Source organism: Nilaparvata lugens, chromosome 10 (genome assembly GCF_014356525.2).
Source record: "Nilaparvata lugens isolate BPH chromosome 10, ASM1435652v1, whole genome shotgun sequence".
Lineage (NCBI taxonomy): Eukaryota > Metazoa > Arthropoda > Insecta > Hemiptera > Delphacidae > Nilaparvata > Nilaparvata lugens.
This window is the reverse complement of record NC_052513.1, coordinates 10,212,794-10,230,881: the sequence shown is the minus strand read 5'-3', so window position 1 is coordinate 10,230,881 and position 18,088 is coordinate 10,212,794. Positions and strand designations below refer to the sequence as shown.

The following is an 18,088-nucleotide window of genomic DNA, read 5'->3' as shown; positions in this document are numbered from 1 at the left end:
TTGTTCTATGGTAAAAGACATTCTGTTCATAACACGACCGGAATCATCACAAAATGTTACACAGCTTAAGGATAATAAACTCGCACTGCCTTGTGTATACTGAGTGAGTAGGGCTACCAACTTCGTGCAACAAAACAAAATTTCCCTTTATTAGGGGAAAATTACCATGTATTAAAAATAGGGTAACAGGACTAAAAAATCACCCTGTATTACAAATTGCTTTTTCATATCATATACAGTTCAATAGTTATTTTCCTAGTCTATATTATGTAAATTCATCTATAATTTTGCTGTATTGTAAGCTATTGTATATAAGTGTATAAGCCAGTATATATTGTAATCTACATAAATAAAGTACTCAATCAATCAATCAATCAATCTCTCTCTCTCTCTATCATTATGATAATGTACTTATTGTATGAATGAAAAAAGAATAAAAAATATCCCTTCGCAATTTTTTCACCTAGTTTTCTGAAAAATTCCTCTCTACTGAATAGGCTAATAGGCTTCATCCTACTCCTCTCCTCAAAAGAATTGGGAAACCGAAAGACAGCTAGAAAAAAAATCGAGAGGATTAGTATTGATTTGCAATTTGTAGCGTTGGTTTGCAGTAATTAGCCAAGTGTGGTTCTCCACGTGTTTTCAGTTTGTTAGATCTTCCCCATTACTTCACTCAAATACAAGTTGTATTCTCTTCTAAAACACATATTTTTTTCTCGACCAACTCAGTTTACTTCTGAAAACCAAAAGAAAATCTGACAGACCCATTTGAACCAAAAAATGAGGCTCATCTATTCAAACGCTTCTCTTCTATTTTTCATTCTTTCTACACCTATTATTGGGTACAAAACTTAAGATGTACCTGATAAATTGTAGGATTTTGAATGTTTTATATTTCGAATCCTGTGAGATTCATGATTTTTGATTGGAGATTTTTTAGTTTTTTGAAGAGTAAATTGTTATTTTAATAAATGATAGTAGCTTAACCTACAATTTAATTTGGACTGTAGTAAAAATTTGAGAAGGGACAGTTTTGTGTATAAGCCTGTTGTGCATTCTCACATAAGTGTAATAATTGTACATGACTAAATAATTTCATAAATTTACTCTCTCCATATCAAACTTTCGAACTCACATCTTTGTTGTGACAATAATCTACATCACGGCTTCAATACGAGTATCAAAATTGAGTATGGAATCGTTTCTATTAATTGTAATTATTAAACATTTTGATCCTGATTTTCACCTGAAATTATACCGAAGATGGAATTTTCACATTTTATAGATACTGAACTTGGAAAGCACCGAGACTAGTCATATAGAGCAAAAAATCAAAATCTTGAATTGTTTAGAATTGGGAAAAACTTATTCGAGCACCTAAAACTTGGGAATCCAGGAAATAAAAGCACTTGAGTGCATTTCGTTGAAGAAGACCACAATACTTGTATACTCTTATTTGATTTCCTTCTTGAGAATTTTCTAGAAATTCCCTTCCTAGAAAAACAGAAATTTTTCTTAGACTGCAGCTCCATATAAAGTAGTTGAACTTCAGTGCAGTGATGGAAACTTTCGCGGTACAAAGTCAATTTCAGCTGAAGCATCAACGTCGTTCATTCGTATGTATGATTATTTATGCAAATAGACGACATACGTAGTTCCCTCAGCTATAATAGTTCTGGAATTGGAATGTCATGTAGTTGCTCCCAGCTCATGCAACAAAGTTCTCTAAAATTGCAGAACGAAACTATGGAGGGACAAAATTCTAGGAAAGATCGTGAACAAACTCTGATCTATTCCTGTTGAGGATCATTGCAGATGCTTAAATCTGAAAAAAAGTTAAACTTCTAAAATTGTGTTTGAAATGTAAAGACTTACTTCCAGTAACATTTCCAAACCTTCCAGTAAATGTTGTCCACACTGCACTGATTTATAACCTAAGGGCCTGCTTTATGAACATCTAGAAAATAATGACAAAGAACTAACTTCAGTTTATTTGATCCATACAGCACTAACTTATTAACCAAGTTTACTATAATCATTCAGGAATCCAGCAATAAAGAAAAAAGAGTATTAAACACTAGTATATATTACAGTGACTTTATGATTAATCTCCATAATAATATACTAGTGTCTGATATTCTTTGAGTCTATAGTATATAAAATTATCACATAGCTCGCCATGTGACTTTCCACGCCCAGTATAAGGGAACCTTCTTTCCTTCTGGTCTTATGGTGTAAACACTTGACTTTTAAATTTTCAATGTACAGTCCCTAGTCTGATCGAATTAGAACATTTTTGAAATAATATACCAATTTTGAGTGAGGTTTCATTAAAACAAATGCTTCCATGCGATTGTTGAAGTCATAGATAGTGAGTACATTAAATTTCTACACATCATCATCAGCACTATCAAAACGTCTTTCATAGTACTGATGAGATTTATAAACATCCATGTGACAATAGTTATTTGTGCAACTAGTGCGCAAAGTGACAGTTTGCTGCACCGAAAGAAACGTTTACGCCCGAGCCGTAGGCGAGGGCGGAATGGTTTCTTGAGTGCAGCAGAGGAACTTTGCGCACGTATTTCACATTAAGTTTTTCCTACAGTTACCATTGAATATGAAAAGTGGGTAATTATGGGTAAAATTGCCTGAAATGCATCAAATGTTTTTCTGTGTAATTTTATTATTGATAAAAACCTTAATCCTAAATCCTAAAGTCCTCATTGTCCTTTGTTATAATATATAATGAATAATAATTAGCGCGTTGTGCTTCGTTGCACCTCTGCTCACTATAGCAGCCACAGCAGTCACTGTTACCAACTTCATTTTGATTTTGCTGCACTGTTGCTCCATATAACCCACTAAGTATTTTGCGTTGTCATGTTGCAAATCTGGAGTGCAGAAAAATTTTTCCCGCACTAGAGCGGAAAAGTGATTCTTTGCGTTCTGTAATCAGTGCAGCAATGGCCACTTTTGAACGTAACTGTAGGAAATAGTATATTTCGCACCTAGGGCCGAAAATGAGATTTTTCCGGCTCGAAATCGGTTTTCAAGTCCGAGGCCGTAGGCCGAGGACTAGAAAAGATTGAGAGCTGGAAAAACATTTTTGTCCATGGTGAGAACGTTATTTTTCGCCACAAAGAAAAATAAACAATATAAATATGAGAATAATTGTTTATTAGGCACTTCCGAAAGCAAAACAGGAAGGTCATAGCTCTAGCAAATCTGAGATAATCTGAATATCAGGAAATTGTCCAAGTATTTTTATTTTTTATTCTGATTTGTCTAATTAGCCTAAAAGATTATGTTCAATTATGTAAGAGTTTATACTTTTTATTCTTTCAAATGACAATAAGATGATATTATTATAAATGTTTTGATTCTTGAATAATAAACACAAATAATGAAAAGTTTTTGATCAGCTGTTTTAGCACACTTGAAATTTGGCCAATCTGAATGTCAACGTCAACAATGCTTGTTATCGTTGACTTCGGAAGTTTAGGTTAGAAGTTCTATCCTACTCTGAAAATTGAATTTGTATAGTTTATAATATATATTTTATCTGTATTTCATTCATCCAAATAAAATGATAGTATCTTATTGCAGAATACTTATTCAATTCTAGAAGCATAAACTGATTCCGTTTCATAAACCACTTTGTAAACACGTTCACATCAAATCAGAATCAGCTGACTCAAAGGTTATTTTACAGCCCTAGGGCCGTAAAACTTTTACCGGCCTGGTCAGAAAACAATCATTTTCGGCCTCCATATGACGCACGAAAACCAGCTCATTACATCCATATGGGGCGAAAACACATTTTCCCCTGACATATTTTATGAAGTTTCAGAACGAAACCTTCTATAGAGGGATAGGATTATAATGGAAGTTACATGCGCTAACTTACATTATCTTTCAAAACAAAGGTTGATATTATCAAGTGAGGCTCAGTTATGATCTACAAGGCTATTACGATCTATTTGACATTACACAGCATAGAGTTTACTATGATTTTGATAACATGAAAGTGCCATTGGATAGGGATTTATCCCCTGACGTACACCATTTTGATAAGAGCATAGAGTGACACTGACAGTCGAATCCATACACTCAGTACATGTACGAGATGCATTTGTGAGATACACAATTTTCTCTTAGGCCTACTACTGACATTGAACTTGATCTCGTTAAAGCATTAACAATGATGGATAGTTGACTTTGTGATCTAGAAATAAGCATCCCTTTTTTAAAGTACAAAGCTTTATAATCGGTTGTAAGATGGATAAGTCAATATTAAAGAATATTTTGTTCCGGATTCAAGAAGGATTCAAACAGTTGCTTTTATTTTCTTGAGAATTTTACTGCAGTTTGTTATCATATTTATACCATCACCCATCCTTCTTCTACATCTTCTGATTCTTCTTTCAGACGTTTTAACGAGGATACCAGCTTGAACTTTGAATACGGTTTTCTGAATAGTTCACCTGATTTCATTCCATACAATTCTTGCCAGTTTTCATTTCTCATTTATGCTAGCAAACCGCTGAAGCTTGCGCAGGTTAGAGCTTTTGTAAAATCTCTAAACTAGAACTAGTATTTCTTTGACCAGGAAATTCTGAGAGTTCTTGCATGGACCCACACGCCAGAATCTTATCACTAGGGTTATTCGAAAGGATCTAGAAGGTAGCGATATGTGGTCTCTTCATCATCTCCATGTCGTTTACGTTCAACATGAGAGTTCATCTGCCTTTGGACCCAATTCTTATTTTGAAGAAGAGGTATTGCCCCTACTGATTTTCATTTTCCTGAATATTATTATTCTCCATCGTTCTAACGAGTTATTTTAATAGGCTAGCTTAGAAGCTTGAGGAACAAAATTTCTTGTGAGAGTTCTGTGGAAACTTTTCACCTAAATATGCATTTGATTCAGAGAAGATGTGGAGTTTCTCTAAGCTTAAATAAATGGATGAGGCAGATAGTGTCAATTTCACAAATTGATTAAATTTTGAATGAAAAAGCTCCAGTTGTAATGCTCTTAGCAGATGATATTTCAACTAATCCTGTAATGATGATAAGAGCTTTGAAACTTGAGCTTTGTTCTAGAAAATTAAAATTTTTTTTTTATAAGTTACAGTAGAATATTTTCTATTAGAGAGATTTTTTGACATGAATAAGATATTTAATACCAAAATGGGTTGGATGAAAGATAAAGTAAATGTTATTTATTTATTCATTTGTGGATACAATTACAAAAAATCATATAAATATGATTGGGAAAGAATAACAGGCATCGCCCAAAACTATTACCAAATTTTCATACTGAATAAATATGTCCAAGAAATAGTTTATGTTCTTACTGCTGAAAATTCAAGTCCAATTTTTGTTCAAAAATATATATATGAGCGGAAAATTTTGAATTTAGAAGATAAATCATGAATAATTTATAAATTAAAAATATAAGTAATTATTTTCTTTTTATTTTTCATTCAACTCATCTTGATATTTCTCCTCCAAATAACTCCTCCAATATTCGAGTATTGAATTGTGTTTATTCCATTGACAAAGTATAATTCCACTAGGATGGTAATAATAATGTCTCTCCTTGGAACCAATCGTCGCAAACCCTATTAGTCCAGTCAAGGAAATGCTATAGAGGGAAAAGTTGGGGAAACAATTTTTGACCCCGCAGTTATGTTTAGGGTAGTAAGGAGGTATACATATCAAAATTCCTCACCACCACCCCCTGTGCTGAGGGGGTGGGGTGGTTTGAAGGTGCCGTTTTTGGTTTCTCGCATAAAACTCAAAAACTATGTATCCCAAGGACTTTACTGTCATGTAACAAATAAGAGCTTACATAATTTCCTACAATATTCATCCTACAATTTTTTATATCTCCCCTGGTTTTCGATATCCGCTCTTGAAGGTGTGACATTTGAAAAAAACACGTTTCCAACCAATTTTTTTTTCTATTTTTGCTCCTATAACTTTTTAAAAATCGATGGGAAAAGTCCATGTTGATTATGAGCTTATAGAGCATTGAATTCTCTTCAATTTAATGTATTATTTCACATTTTTACAAATTCCCCTACACCTTTTGCAGCAGCTTTAGTGTTGAGTGTGAAATCTCCATTTTTGCAACAGTAGACCAATTGACAAAGAGATTTTGAGGGAATGTTTTAAACATTATTTTTGACTTTGCAACTTTGTTAAGACTAGTTAGGAGGAGGACATAAGTTCCCATTCCTTACTCATGTGCTAAGGGGATGAGGATGGTTTAAAAGTTGAATTTTTCAGCGTTTTGCATCCACGCTCATATCTTGAGAACAATGCATTCAACCGAACTAACAATTCGAAAATGAAGCTTGATAAATTCTCTACACTTTTTGTTTAGTGGTACTTTGTGATATTCCAACAGTTCACGATATATTCGCTCTTGAAAGTTTAATATTGTTAAAATAACAGGTCTTTATCCAATGTTTTGCTCTTTCAGGGCTTATAACTCTCCAACAATGCATCATAAAAACTGATGCTTATTGAAGGTTTGTAGAACATTGAATTCTCTTTGGAATGGTGTATTATTTTACGTTTCCAAGTTTTCCTTTCATTGTTATAGCAGCTTCAATGTAGGGGGTGAAATTTTTAATTGCTGCACGCTTTACTCAAAAGTTATACTGTAGTGTCGTCAAAAAAAGGTCGAAAAAGAATCACAAATATTATCAATGTACGATTCTCCTAGAAATCAAACTTATTTGATGCTGTGTGTTGTGTGTGCAGGCAATAATAATAGGAGTGCGCAAGTGCGGAACACGAGCGCTGCTGGAGATGCTGTGCTTGCACCCTAGCGTGCAGACGGCGGCCAGGGAGGTGCACTTCTTCGACCGCGACGACAACTACGGCAAGGGACTCGACTGGTACCGCAAACGAATGCCACACTCCTTTCGCGGACAGCTCACGCTCGAGAAGACACCCAGCTACTTTGTCACGCCAGAGGTAATTCATTAAAACATTCTGTTGTTTTTACCTCAGATGTATGTATTGTCATGGAGAAAATATAGCGAAACCATGATGTAGGGCGTTTATGTTCAAATTTTCACTGTTAACTCAAGCCGATAGTCCTAGTAGTTCTTTTTCGTAAAGCTATGTGAAGCTGGTAGTCTCTCATACTTACAGAGACTATACAATCATTAATTTTAGTCACTGTTTTCATACTATGTCGTTCTTACACTCTCACCCCTAAAAGAATTCTTAAGTAGGAGTGGCCGTAGTCGAGTGGATCAGATGCTGGCTTCATGATTCAGAGGCCCGGGTTCAAATCCCGGCCCGGGCAAGATATTTATCTCGGGCCACTCCCGTGTTTCGGATGGACACGTTAAGCCGTCGGTCCCGGCTGCCTAAAAAGCAGTCGTTAGGTCATGTCAGAGGCCCTGAAATTGATCAGTTGCGACCTGAAAACTCTGACACCAGACCTGAGCCAGCCAGGTCACTCGATATTATTATTATTACCCCTAAAAAACAGTAATAATAGACAGTAGGTCTACAGTAATCGCCTTCAAATTTGGAACATAAACCACCTATAATCACAGGATATCTTTTTATGTTTTCTTTTCTCCATGGTATAGTTTAAAATATATAATAGATTTATATAAATAAAATTGAAAAAGGACACCAGAAAGCTGAAACTAGTAGGTAGTGTAAAATATGGTACTATTTAATTATTTATATTATATTATTCAATCATTTCTATATTGATTATATAAATAAATAATTAAAATCATTCAACAAATATGTTAAAAATATTCATGTATTGATTCATCACTCATCACAAAAACCAAGTAAAAAGAGGCATTAATCATAGAAAGATGAAAAGAAGTCATCAGATGAGAAGACGTTATCACACATGACGAAAAGAAAATGCGGAATCTCTCGTGATATATGGGTGGGTGATACGAACAATATAAAAATTTGATAAATTTTCTCATTGAAGGCAATGGGTAAAACGAGATATTATAAATTATTAGTCTAGTTACATACAGAGAACAAACGTGTGATGGCAATACAACGAAACGTAACGTGAGTTACAAACATGCATTGTTGAATGTGTTGATACAAATAAATATTTATTGTCGTTCAGCATTACAACAGGTATAGACAACCTATAGACAATGTTAGTAGTGAAGTAATAGCAACGCAATTAGCAGAATAACGTGAAAACTACAATTCAACCATTACAGTTACATGGACATCACTGGTTTTACTAAACATTATGTCAGAAACTACTGGTGTTCTAGAATCATTGCAGTTGTTACCCCGTCATTGTCTTCTTCAAATGTTCAAATTGATCCGAACTAGAAAATTTTTCTCAACTATCCTGGCCTGACTATACTAATGACAGCTCTGGGAATTCTTGGCATCAATATGGTCTTCCAGTGCTTTCTCTTCCACTTTTACAGGTATTGAAAATTTATTGCAGATCAAGCTGGATACCAATTTAAAAAATATTTTGAAGCCTGATTCTGCAATCGTTAATGCCACTATTATTTTAGAAATTCATGTTATGTTCCCACTACTTTTAAATTTCGATAGAAATTTGTGGAAATCCGTTATTCATTCAGATAACATGACTCAACTGAGTTTTGATGTTGGAAGTGTGTCGTAATCAACTTGGAACAGGTCATTTTGTCTAATGGATGAGTGAGGGAGTTCCAGCAGTAATTACTCGAAGAGTTTACGAGTGAACAGGCCTAGCAACTCGACTATTATGGTTGCGACTCCCTTGTGGAGAGAGAGAAATAGATTTTGAGTGTGTGCAAGTGACGGAGTGAGACATTTTATGACACTGCAACGAGTGTACGTATGGTGGTGTCGTTGATATCAAAACACTGAGCCAATTTCAATGTAGTTAGAGTGATGATGCAGAAAGGCACTGAAACAAGATTTTGCTTTCTGATAACAGCTTACATGCTGAGGATCAACATCACAATATCATACTCCTCTGACATTCACTTTGCTGCGTCAAGTACATCTTCATAAAGCTCAGCTCAGTCCTGGAGCGATCACTGAAACATCGGATCCTTCTGATCTTTTCAAGCTTTAAAAAGTTTTTGAAAAGTAATCTCGGTTTTCTCGGAACTCTGAATTTTAATTTTTTGATGTCAATCAAGTATATTCTGTACTTTGAGATGGTTATCAAAATGCTGAGCAGCCAAATTTCACATCAATTTTTTGATATAGAAGACAATTTGAGGATTATGGAACATGCGAATATTTGTTAAATCTATCAAGAAAATTTCACAATATTTCAAATTCGTGTTGAATAATTATTGTAGGGGAATTCTTAATCTTTATGGAACTTGCCAATAGTTTCTATCAATGTGGTAGGAAGATAGACGATTTTGAATATTTATGTAAGGAGTTGTTCCATTCTAATAGAGACTAGATGAGTAAAACATATGGAATAAATATATTGATATTATTGAAATTTATTATATATATTATCATATTATTGTGGAAACTTATGAGTATTCATATTTATTTCCAGAGCCTATAGCCTATTCTTTTATAGTTTTGAACTGATTTATTAGCATTGATTGAATTATTTCATCTCCACTTTCATGCTCAAAATACAAATATAAAAGAAAGTATGATGGTAGACTTGTTATTAATTCGAAATTAAAACTTGTAAGGCAACAGGGTTAAAAAAAATTAATGGAGAGATAACATTTTTAAGGGGATTATCAGCCAACGCACTCACTTCTAAAATCATTATTTCATCGATTGCAATTTCATAATTAATCAGACTCCACTGCAGGTTGTAGTTTAGCCACACCCACGAAGCCTGATTCAATTTCTTTCAAATTATTGCCGCTTCCAAACTCAATCAGTGGCGCTCGACAAGCTTTATTATAACGCTGGGACCAGAATAATGATGTTTCTCCCGGGCCGCAAATCACATTAAAGATAATGGCACTTTACTTTTTTTAGAAAGTTTACCGATCATGTTGATTGAAGCGTAACATAAAAACGTTTTTTTTTTAGATTTCCGACGGGATGAGTGTGTTTTTTCCCACGAGTGGTATTATAACAAAAAACGGGTGGCAAAACTCTGTTGGAAAATTCCCCAATCATTTATTTATGAGCACAAGCTTAAAACATGGCGGAAAACGTGTAGTAAGTGCCTCATGAGAGCAATTCAGTTCGTCAACCGCCCGTAAAAACAACTTCATATTAAACGAGAAACTCGTGCTATTTTGTTTTTAATAAATATTTAATTATATGAAACAAAAAAACTGTAAACAAGTAATTAGCTGGATGAGCAAGAGGCTTTTATCAAGTTATTCACGGCTCTAGAAACATCATGTTTTACTAGGATGTTTGTAGATAGAAAATATAATATTTATCATCACTTGATCTTCTTTTTTATTAGGAATTCTACAAAATTATTTTGAGCACAAGCTCTAAGATGACAGCTGACACATCTGCAACAACCTTTTACTCTTAGAATTTTTATTAATGTTACTCTTTGAGTTCTCTCTTATCTTATCTTATCTCTCTCAGAGAGTTAGTGGGAAGGATATTTTGAATATTTTTTCCAAAGAATAGACATTGATATATGTCCAAAGCTCCGCTCCGCCAATTTATGCATAACAATATTATCTACAGCTATTACCAATTGCTTTTTTCATATCATATGATTATCATAAATCATTTTCAATCAGTTCAAAAATCATTTTCTTAGTCTATATTATGTAAATTCATCTATAATTTTGCTGTATTGTAAGCTATTGTATATAAGTGTAAAAGCCAGTATATATTGTAATCTACATAAATAAAGTACTCAATCAATCTTTTCACTTTCTCAGTCGGTTTTCGAATTGGGAATTTTCATTGAATGCCAGTATCTTATACATATTACTATGAAAAATTAGATTTAAAACACTTCAAACACTACAACAACACTGTTGTATTCCATAGTAAGTAGGTATAAGTTGAGTACTGTGAGTAATCTATATATATAAAAGCGAAATGGCACTCACTCACTCACTCACTCACTCACTCACTCGCAGAACTAAAAATCTACCGGACCAAAAACGTTCAAATTTGGTAGGTATGTTCAGTTGGCCCTTTAGAGGCGCACTAAGAAAGCTTTTGGCAATATTTTAACTCTAAGGGTTGTTTTTAAGGGTTTAAAGTTCGTCTTCTAGCATGTATATTCTTCTTCTCCCAATCTATTAATTATAATTGAAATTTCCATATCATATGTTACTATAGAACTATAATCTAGATAGAGTGCCTCTTCGAAACAGTTGTTAACTGGCAACTAAATTAATAATTTTGTCAGATTGGCATTAAGTTTAGTTGACTTTGTTATGTTGGCACCAAGTTGAAGATTTAAATGCATTTATCGCGGAAAAATTGATTGGGCACTGCTACTTCAATCCTGGGATTATTATATTACTAGCCGTCAGGCTCGCTTCGCTCGCCATATCTGTTTAGCCTGACGTTTAGTCTGAACCCCCGACCGGATTGTCCAAACATATGATCTCATTTTTGGACGTTCCAGTCGGGGGTCCAGGGGGCGGAGCCCCCTGGCTAGACGGATATGGCGAGCGAAGCGAGCCTGACGGCTAGTATATTATAATATAGATATCATCACATTGGCCTCAATTTGTGGAAGATTTTCAACGTACTCAGATATTTAATTCTTGTATATAATATTATTATTGTGCTCTCTTCGTGTTGTTTCCATATTATTTTCTTAATCTTGCTATAAAATAGGAACTCTTGCTATAAAATGGGAACACTTATTCTTAATGCAATACCTACTTAATTCAGGTATTCGGTGTTTTTTCTATCATACTATTATGAATGGAAAACAGTATTTTCACAAACACATTTATTTCAATCTATTAAATTTCAAATGACCATGATGTAAAGTGTAATAAAGTATTTTTATTTTCCATATTCAGTCATAATATTATTGCTGGTAGGATATGGCTTTAGGAAAACAAACAGCAGTACGGCATGATGCGAGTTCTCACTGGGGAACGCTCTATGTTTTGTTGATTACCAATTGATACTATCACAGTTTTCACAGGTCATTGAACGAGAATGACATACGAATCCCCAATATTATTGTGATATTTTGAATGTGTCCCTAGGTATTACCACCCAACAAAAATTGCTAGAGGAGAATTGACTTGAAACTGTCAGCATTTTTGAATGAGAAGCATCAGTGGTTTTTTATGAAGAATGCTGTCACAATGAAGAGAATCTGACAATAGCGAGTTTTGCCGTTCCTTGGCGCTCACGTCAAAACAGACGTGAAATGAAGTCTGATGGATATCTGATGTGATGCGAGATGAAAATATTCCCCAGGGCAGATTTAATCGCAGAAGTACATGTAACGAGTTGTGTGTTTGTGCAGCGTTATCGATAAAGGCAATAAAATTGAAACCGAGCTGCTCGCAATGGGCAGAGGCCACGTGAATAGTGAATGTCAAAACCGTATGAATAATTCAGAACGCGGCTGGTTTAATCCATTATGGAATGGGTTATTATCAGATGCAGGACCCAGTCCTCAACGGGCCGCTATCTCTCTCATTCTGAATGTATTTAAATTCAAAGCCCAAAGCCGACTAGAAGCTGTAATTCCAAAATGGGATGGATGTTCTCAAGTGCACTGGGCCTTCTTCTCAATAGCCTAGGCTATACGGGGCACCCGTTGCTGGTATTAGAGTGTCCTGCATTAGCTAGCACATTGACAACGTGTGTGCCAACTTGGCATCCAAATTCCATTGGTTGGACCGCCAAGTGTTCAATGAGATTGTTCAAATTTACATCTTGTGTACCGACTTCCTAATGGTGCAGGTATCCAATTTCCATCGCTTGGACCGACATGTGAAGTGGTCATCCAGTGAGCTTTACTAATGTGATGATATAGACATAATATGTTAAAATTTTGGCCTATTTAGAGTAGAGAATACGTATTACGAAAAACTCGTAAAACCACTGAGGTTTATAAATTGACTGAGAGAAGAGAGATCTCATATTCATGTATTTCATGTATCTCATGTTTTTGCATTTCTCTTTATGTATTTATGCATGTATGTTCCGCATTTACGGCGAAACGCGGCGATAGATTCTCATTAAATTTTACAGGAATGTTCCTTTTTGAATTGCTCGTTAATGTATATGTAAGATTTTTTTTAATTTGGCATTTTTAAGAAAATATAGAAGAAAAATGTGTTTCCTTCACACGTCAATATTACCGTACAAATCAAAGTATGGAACTCTTTGAATTTTGAATTCATTTATTTACCAAAAAAGCTTTACAAAACTATTCATAGAGTACTTTTCTCTCTTTTCTCGATGAAGCTCCAGTCGTGGAAAATGGAGTTACAGTTTTCGACTAAATTAATGTTATTTTGAAGCTTCGGAAATATTCTACAACACTGTTCGTATAATATTAGTGTAAGTTTACTGCGAATACATTTACAGGGTGGGAAGTGGAATTTTCCCTTATGGGTGTGGTGATTAGCCAACCCTCATTGGAATTTTGGACACTGGCGCTCTTTCAGTGCGCCCTGTTTCCGGGGGCCTAAATTTTCCTAATGATTTTAAGTTTCTCTTCCGGTACATTTCCTTAATTTATTCAAATTATGATCATTTTGATCGATTCTTCTTTTTTCTTAGTGAACCGCACGAAAATAGTCTAATAGAAATTCGAACCGCACCCATGGACGTTGCCGATTCGTCAGGTGTATTATAAAAGTATTAATCAATTCCTATTCCTATTAAGCTGTGGACAACGTTGATCAACTCTTAGTTTCGTTTGCATAAAAGCTGGTTAAATTTTAATCATGATTAATTTCACGAGTACCAATCAGAGAAGCCTTTAATACAGAATACGATATTTATGGAATATACTAGTATTAGCAATTCTACTTGAATAGTTCTATTTATACAAAAATATTAAGTTTTTATTATAATGGAATCATCTTCTAAAAAGCCTTTTCTAATTGGTTCTCGTGGAATTATCACGATTAAAATTTAACCTGCTTTTGTACAACCGTGCCTTGCTCGGCAACGCTGAACCATCGGTCTAATTTTGTGCAGCTGACTAAAGTATAGGTAGTTTGTTATTCCTTCTCTAGTCTAGTATTCTTCTTTCTTTCTCTAGAATTCTGGTTTTTAATAGAGATGTGTTTTGCATTTTGTGCAGGTGCCAGAGCGGATACGAGCGATGAACTCGAGCGTGAAGCTGTTGCTGATCGTTCGCGAACCTGTGACGCGCGCCATTTCCGACTACACGCAGCTGCGCAGCCACGCAGCGACTGCGTCGTCAGCCGCACCGCAGCCGCAGCCGCCGCGAACGTTCGAGCAGCTGGCGATCAACAGCGACGGCACTGTTAACTCTTCCTACCGACCGCTGTCTCTCTCCATTTACCATACCTTCATTCATCGCTGGCTCGAGGTACCCTACACTACTTCATCAAAAATAATTGACTCATTATTCTAATACATGGAATTCAAAATCATGGCTATTCATCATGATTCTTCATGAAGGGGAGAAATCATATCACATGATAACTATCAAGTAGAAAATATGTATCTATTTTTGAAGACCGACTTTAATATCTTATAAATTTCCGGCCAAATTCACACAAAAATGTCACGGTCTTGACGCGGCTTTTTTCACTGCTATATAAGAATATGGTTCAATGCAAACAGAAGAGTCATATGGCGCCACGTCTCTTCTGCTTGCGTTGGACCATATAACATGTTTATATAGGAGTGGCGTGGATGTGACAAAACACCCAGCCACGTCCGCGCCACGTTCGTGCCATACTGTTTGTTTGAATTGGGCCTTTTCTATTGATGTTCACTTCACTATCTTCTTTTCACTTATTTGACAACCTTGACAACATCTTCAGATTGTAATTGAATATCTTCAACTCTACCTTATACACAGATCCTTCCTTATGTTGCATAAATCAAAATCATTCCATCACTTTTTTAACTTCTCTATTCTATTTTCACAATAACTATTGTGGAACACAAATATTAACTTTGAGAAATAATTGCAATCATTGATTAACTAACTTATTTGTGGTTTTGATAGAATTACCTATTACTACTTAGAACGCTGCAGGCCACTGTTTATAAATAGCAGAATTTTGACAGTAATTAATCTATATATAAATTCTGTTTCAATACACGCAAAGAAAAATCTGCACAGGTATGAAACTAGAGATAATGTTCATGCCTATAGCACTAGGAGCAACAGGCAGATCAATATTCAACATAAGAGACTGTCAAAGTCATTGAACTGCTTTGAGATTGTTGGCCAAAAAAATTTTAATAAGCTGCCACCTGAATTCCGAACTGCGCCTCTTAATATATTCAAGGCAAAGATGTATGATTGGCTGGTACAAAACCCATTTTATAAGCTGGACGAGTTCTTTGAAAGAAAAATGAGTGTTTCTTGATTCATCTTCTTGGAGATTAGAGTGTTATGAATATTATAGTATTAGTAACAGTCAGGTACTTTTTATTTATTTTAATGTACATTCGTTGACGTTGTCTCTTGCCTTCGTGGCCTACTGACAAGAAAGTATTATTATTATTATTTATAATTCGTCTGGTTTATAATATTTGAAATTTTCCACTGAAAAGGAATCTTCTTATCTTTTGTCATTCTTGCTTTTTTTATTATTCTTCATTTTTTTGTAAGATTTCTTTTTATAAGTTAGTGTATTTTCCATTTTTGTTTTTTATATTTTCTATAATAAACTCCCTTCTTCTGGGGTTACCAGGACGAAGAAAAAAGGAAGGAAGGAAGGATTATTATTATTTTTTTATCTTTTGTTATATTAGGTCGAGATTTCCGCCTCACGGTCCAAGCCGTTAACATACTCGATTATAATTCATACTTCATTGAAAATAAAGCTGTAAACCATCATCGTATATACATACGATAATTGATATACTGTACGTTAATTGATTACGTAATAATCTCGAATCAATTTTCGAATTTTGCTCTTTCATAACAATAATATGCTATTTTTTCTCAGAAATCAATAAAACTTCGCCTTGTGCCAACAGGTATTCTCCCGCAACCAGATTCTGATAGTGAACGGTGACAGGCTGATAGAGAACCCTGTCGACCAGTTGCAGAGGATAGAGCAGTTTCTGGGCCTGGAGCCGCGAATCGGCCGCCACAACTTCTACTTCAACAACACCAAGGGTTTCTACTGCCTCCGCAACGACACGGCCGACAAGTGTCTGCGCGAAACCAAGGGCCGTCGGCATCCGCGTGTCGACCCCGTTGTCGTCTCCAAACTGAGGAAATACTTCTCAGAACACAACCAGAGGTTCTACGACATTGTCGGCGAGGACTTGGGTTGGCCAGAGGAATAATGAACGTTCTAATTAAGCGATCATTGAGTGGTCGTCAGAGATGGGATACGTGCTATTGTCTGTGGTATGCTATTAAGTATGATAATCCATACATATCAGATGAGTGCCTATGCAACAATATCATCGATTATATCAGTAATTCGAATTTGTAATTATCAGTGGTATTTTGAAAGTTTTTTACTGTCGAATATTATCCGAACTAAGTGAGTAACATGCATTGATTAACTAGAGTGTCCCATAAAGAACACTACATTTGAATTGTTTTAATCAAATCATTATTAAATTTTAACAATTAGCAATTCAAAAGTCCACAATTAACAGCAGGTAATGCATTTTTCTAACGCTGAACTTGAAACATTAGCCTACCCTTTATAAAGGCGCTTTATAAGGTTTTATGAATGAAAAAAAAATGCCAAAAATAGAGCTCAAAGAAAAACTTCACTCGAGAAGGAAAAGGGGCGGACCGAGAAACGATGGGAAGATGAGAAGGGATGATTTAATAAGGATGGGTGGAGAAGATTGATACAAGATAGAGATGCTTGGAGGAATGTTGTGGAGGAGGTCAAAGCCCACAATATCATCGATTATGTCAGTAATTCGAATTTGTAATTATCAGTGGTATTTTGGAAGTCTTCTACTGTCACACTGGGCTGAAGAGCTAGAGAAATGCATTTTCCATTACAATGAGAAATATTATCAAATTTGAAGTACCTAAATAACGACTTAATTAACTATTCAAATGTTGCGTTCTTTATGGAACACTTTAATAATATACTCTTAACTTTATAATTTTCACCCTGGATTCTCTCAGATCAATATTGATTATCCTACTAGTGAGAGACAATCCTGTGTAGAAACTTATATCTCATGGAGTATTTTAGAATAGAGGGAAAATACACACAAGAAAAAACACTTCCTCATGATAGTAGTCATTATCTTGGAGAGTCAATCATATCAACCTCAATGAAGTGAAATTCTATGGACAACTATCCATTGAGTAGGCACTATATTCAAACAAAAGTTTCCTTCATGCAAATTATGTACCGTAACAGAAAAGAAAAATAATGAATACTGAACAACAATAGTTGTTCTTGGAAACTGATATTTCTGATCTTGGATTACGTGGTATATAAATTGATTATATTTCTATTAAATCAGGATATATAATGAAATATCATATGAATTTGCAATTGATGAACAATATTGTCAATTCTGTCAGGAATTACACACAGAAACAAATCATCAATATTTTCTGTATTCTGTCAGGAATAACATACAGATACAAATCATCGATATTTAGTGTAGCCCGTAACTCCAACCATGCTGAATGATCAAGAATTCAAAAGCAATATTTCTAGCATAGATCAGGTTAACATAGTCTAATATGCTAAAACAATGCGAATACTATTGGGGAAATAGTTTGATATCATTATTTTAACCATTGATAAAGTGTAGCATTTTTTATCGAAAAAGTCAATCGTTCCAAATTTCTTTCATTACAAATCATTGAGAACTTGAGACTATCACTAATTCATTGTTTTTTATAGTTCGGATAAGCCAATATTATAAATTATAAGATGGTCACGATCATTAGGATTGTGCTAGGATTGATAATTTTGCAAAATTCTAGTGAAAATAAAAAATATGTATAGCAATAAAACAGATC

General features: G+C 34.7%; 1 protein-coding gene across 4 annotated transcripts in view; it reads left to right on the top strand.

Moving 5' to 3' along the window:
- LOC120353263 (heparan sulfate glucosamine 3-O-sulfotransferase 1) overlaps positions 1–18,088 on the top strand; it is a 196,216-nt gene extending 178,128 nt beyond the window's left edge. For all 4 annotated transcript variants that reach the window (XM_039436265.1, XM_039436266.1, XM_039436267.1 and 1 more), the window contains 3 exons: positions 6,778–6,993; positions 14,225–14,476; positions 16,108–18,088. In XM_039436265.1, coding sequence (XP_039292199.1) covers positions 6,778–6,993; positions 14,225–14,476; positions 16,108–16,422 — 783 coding nt within the window. In that variant the 3' untranslated portion in view covers positions 16,423–18,088. The remainder of the gene's footprint in view (positions 1–6,777; positions 6,994–14,224; positions 14,477–16,107) is intronic.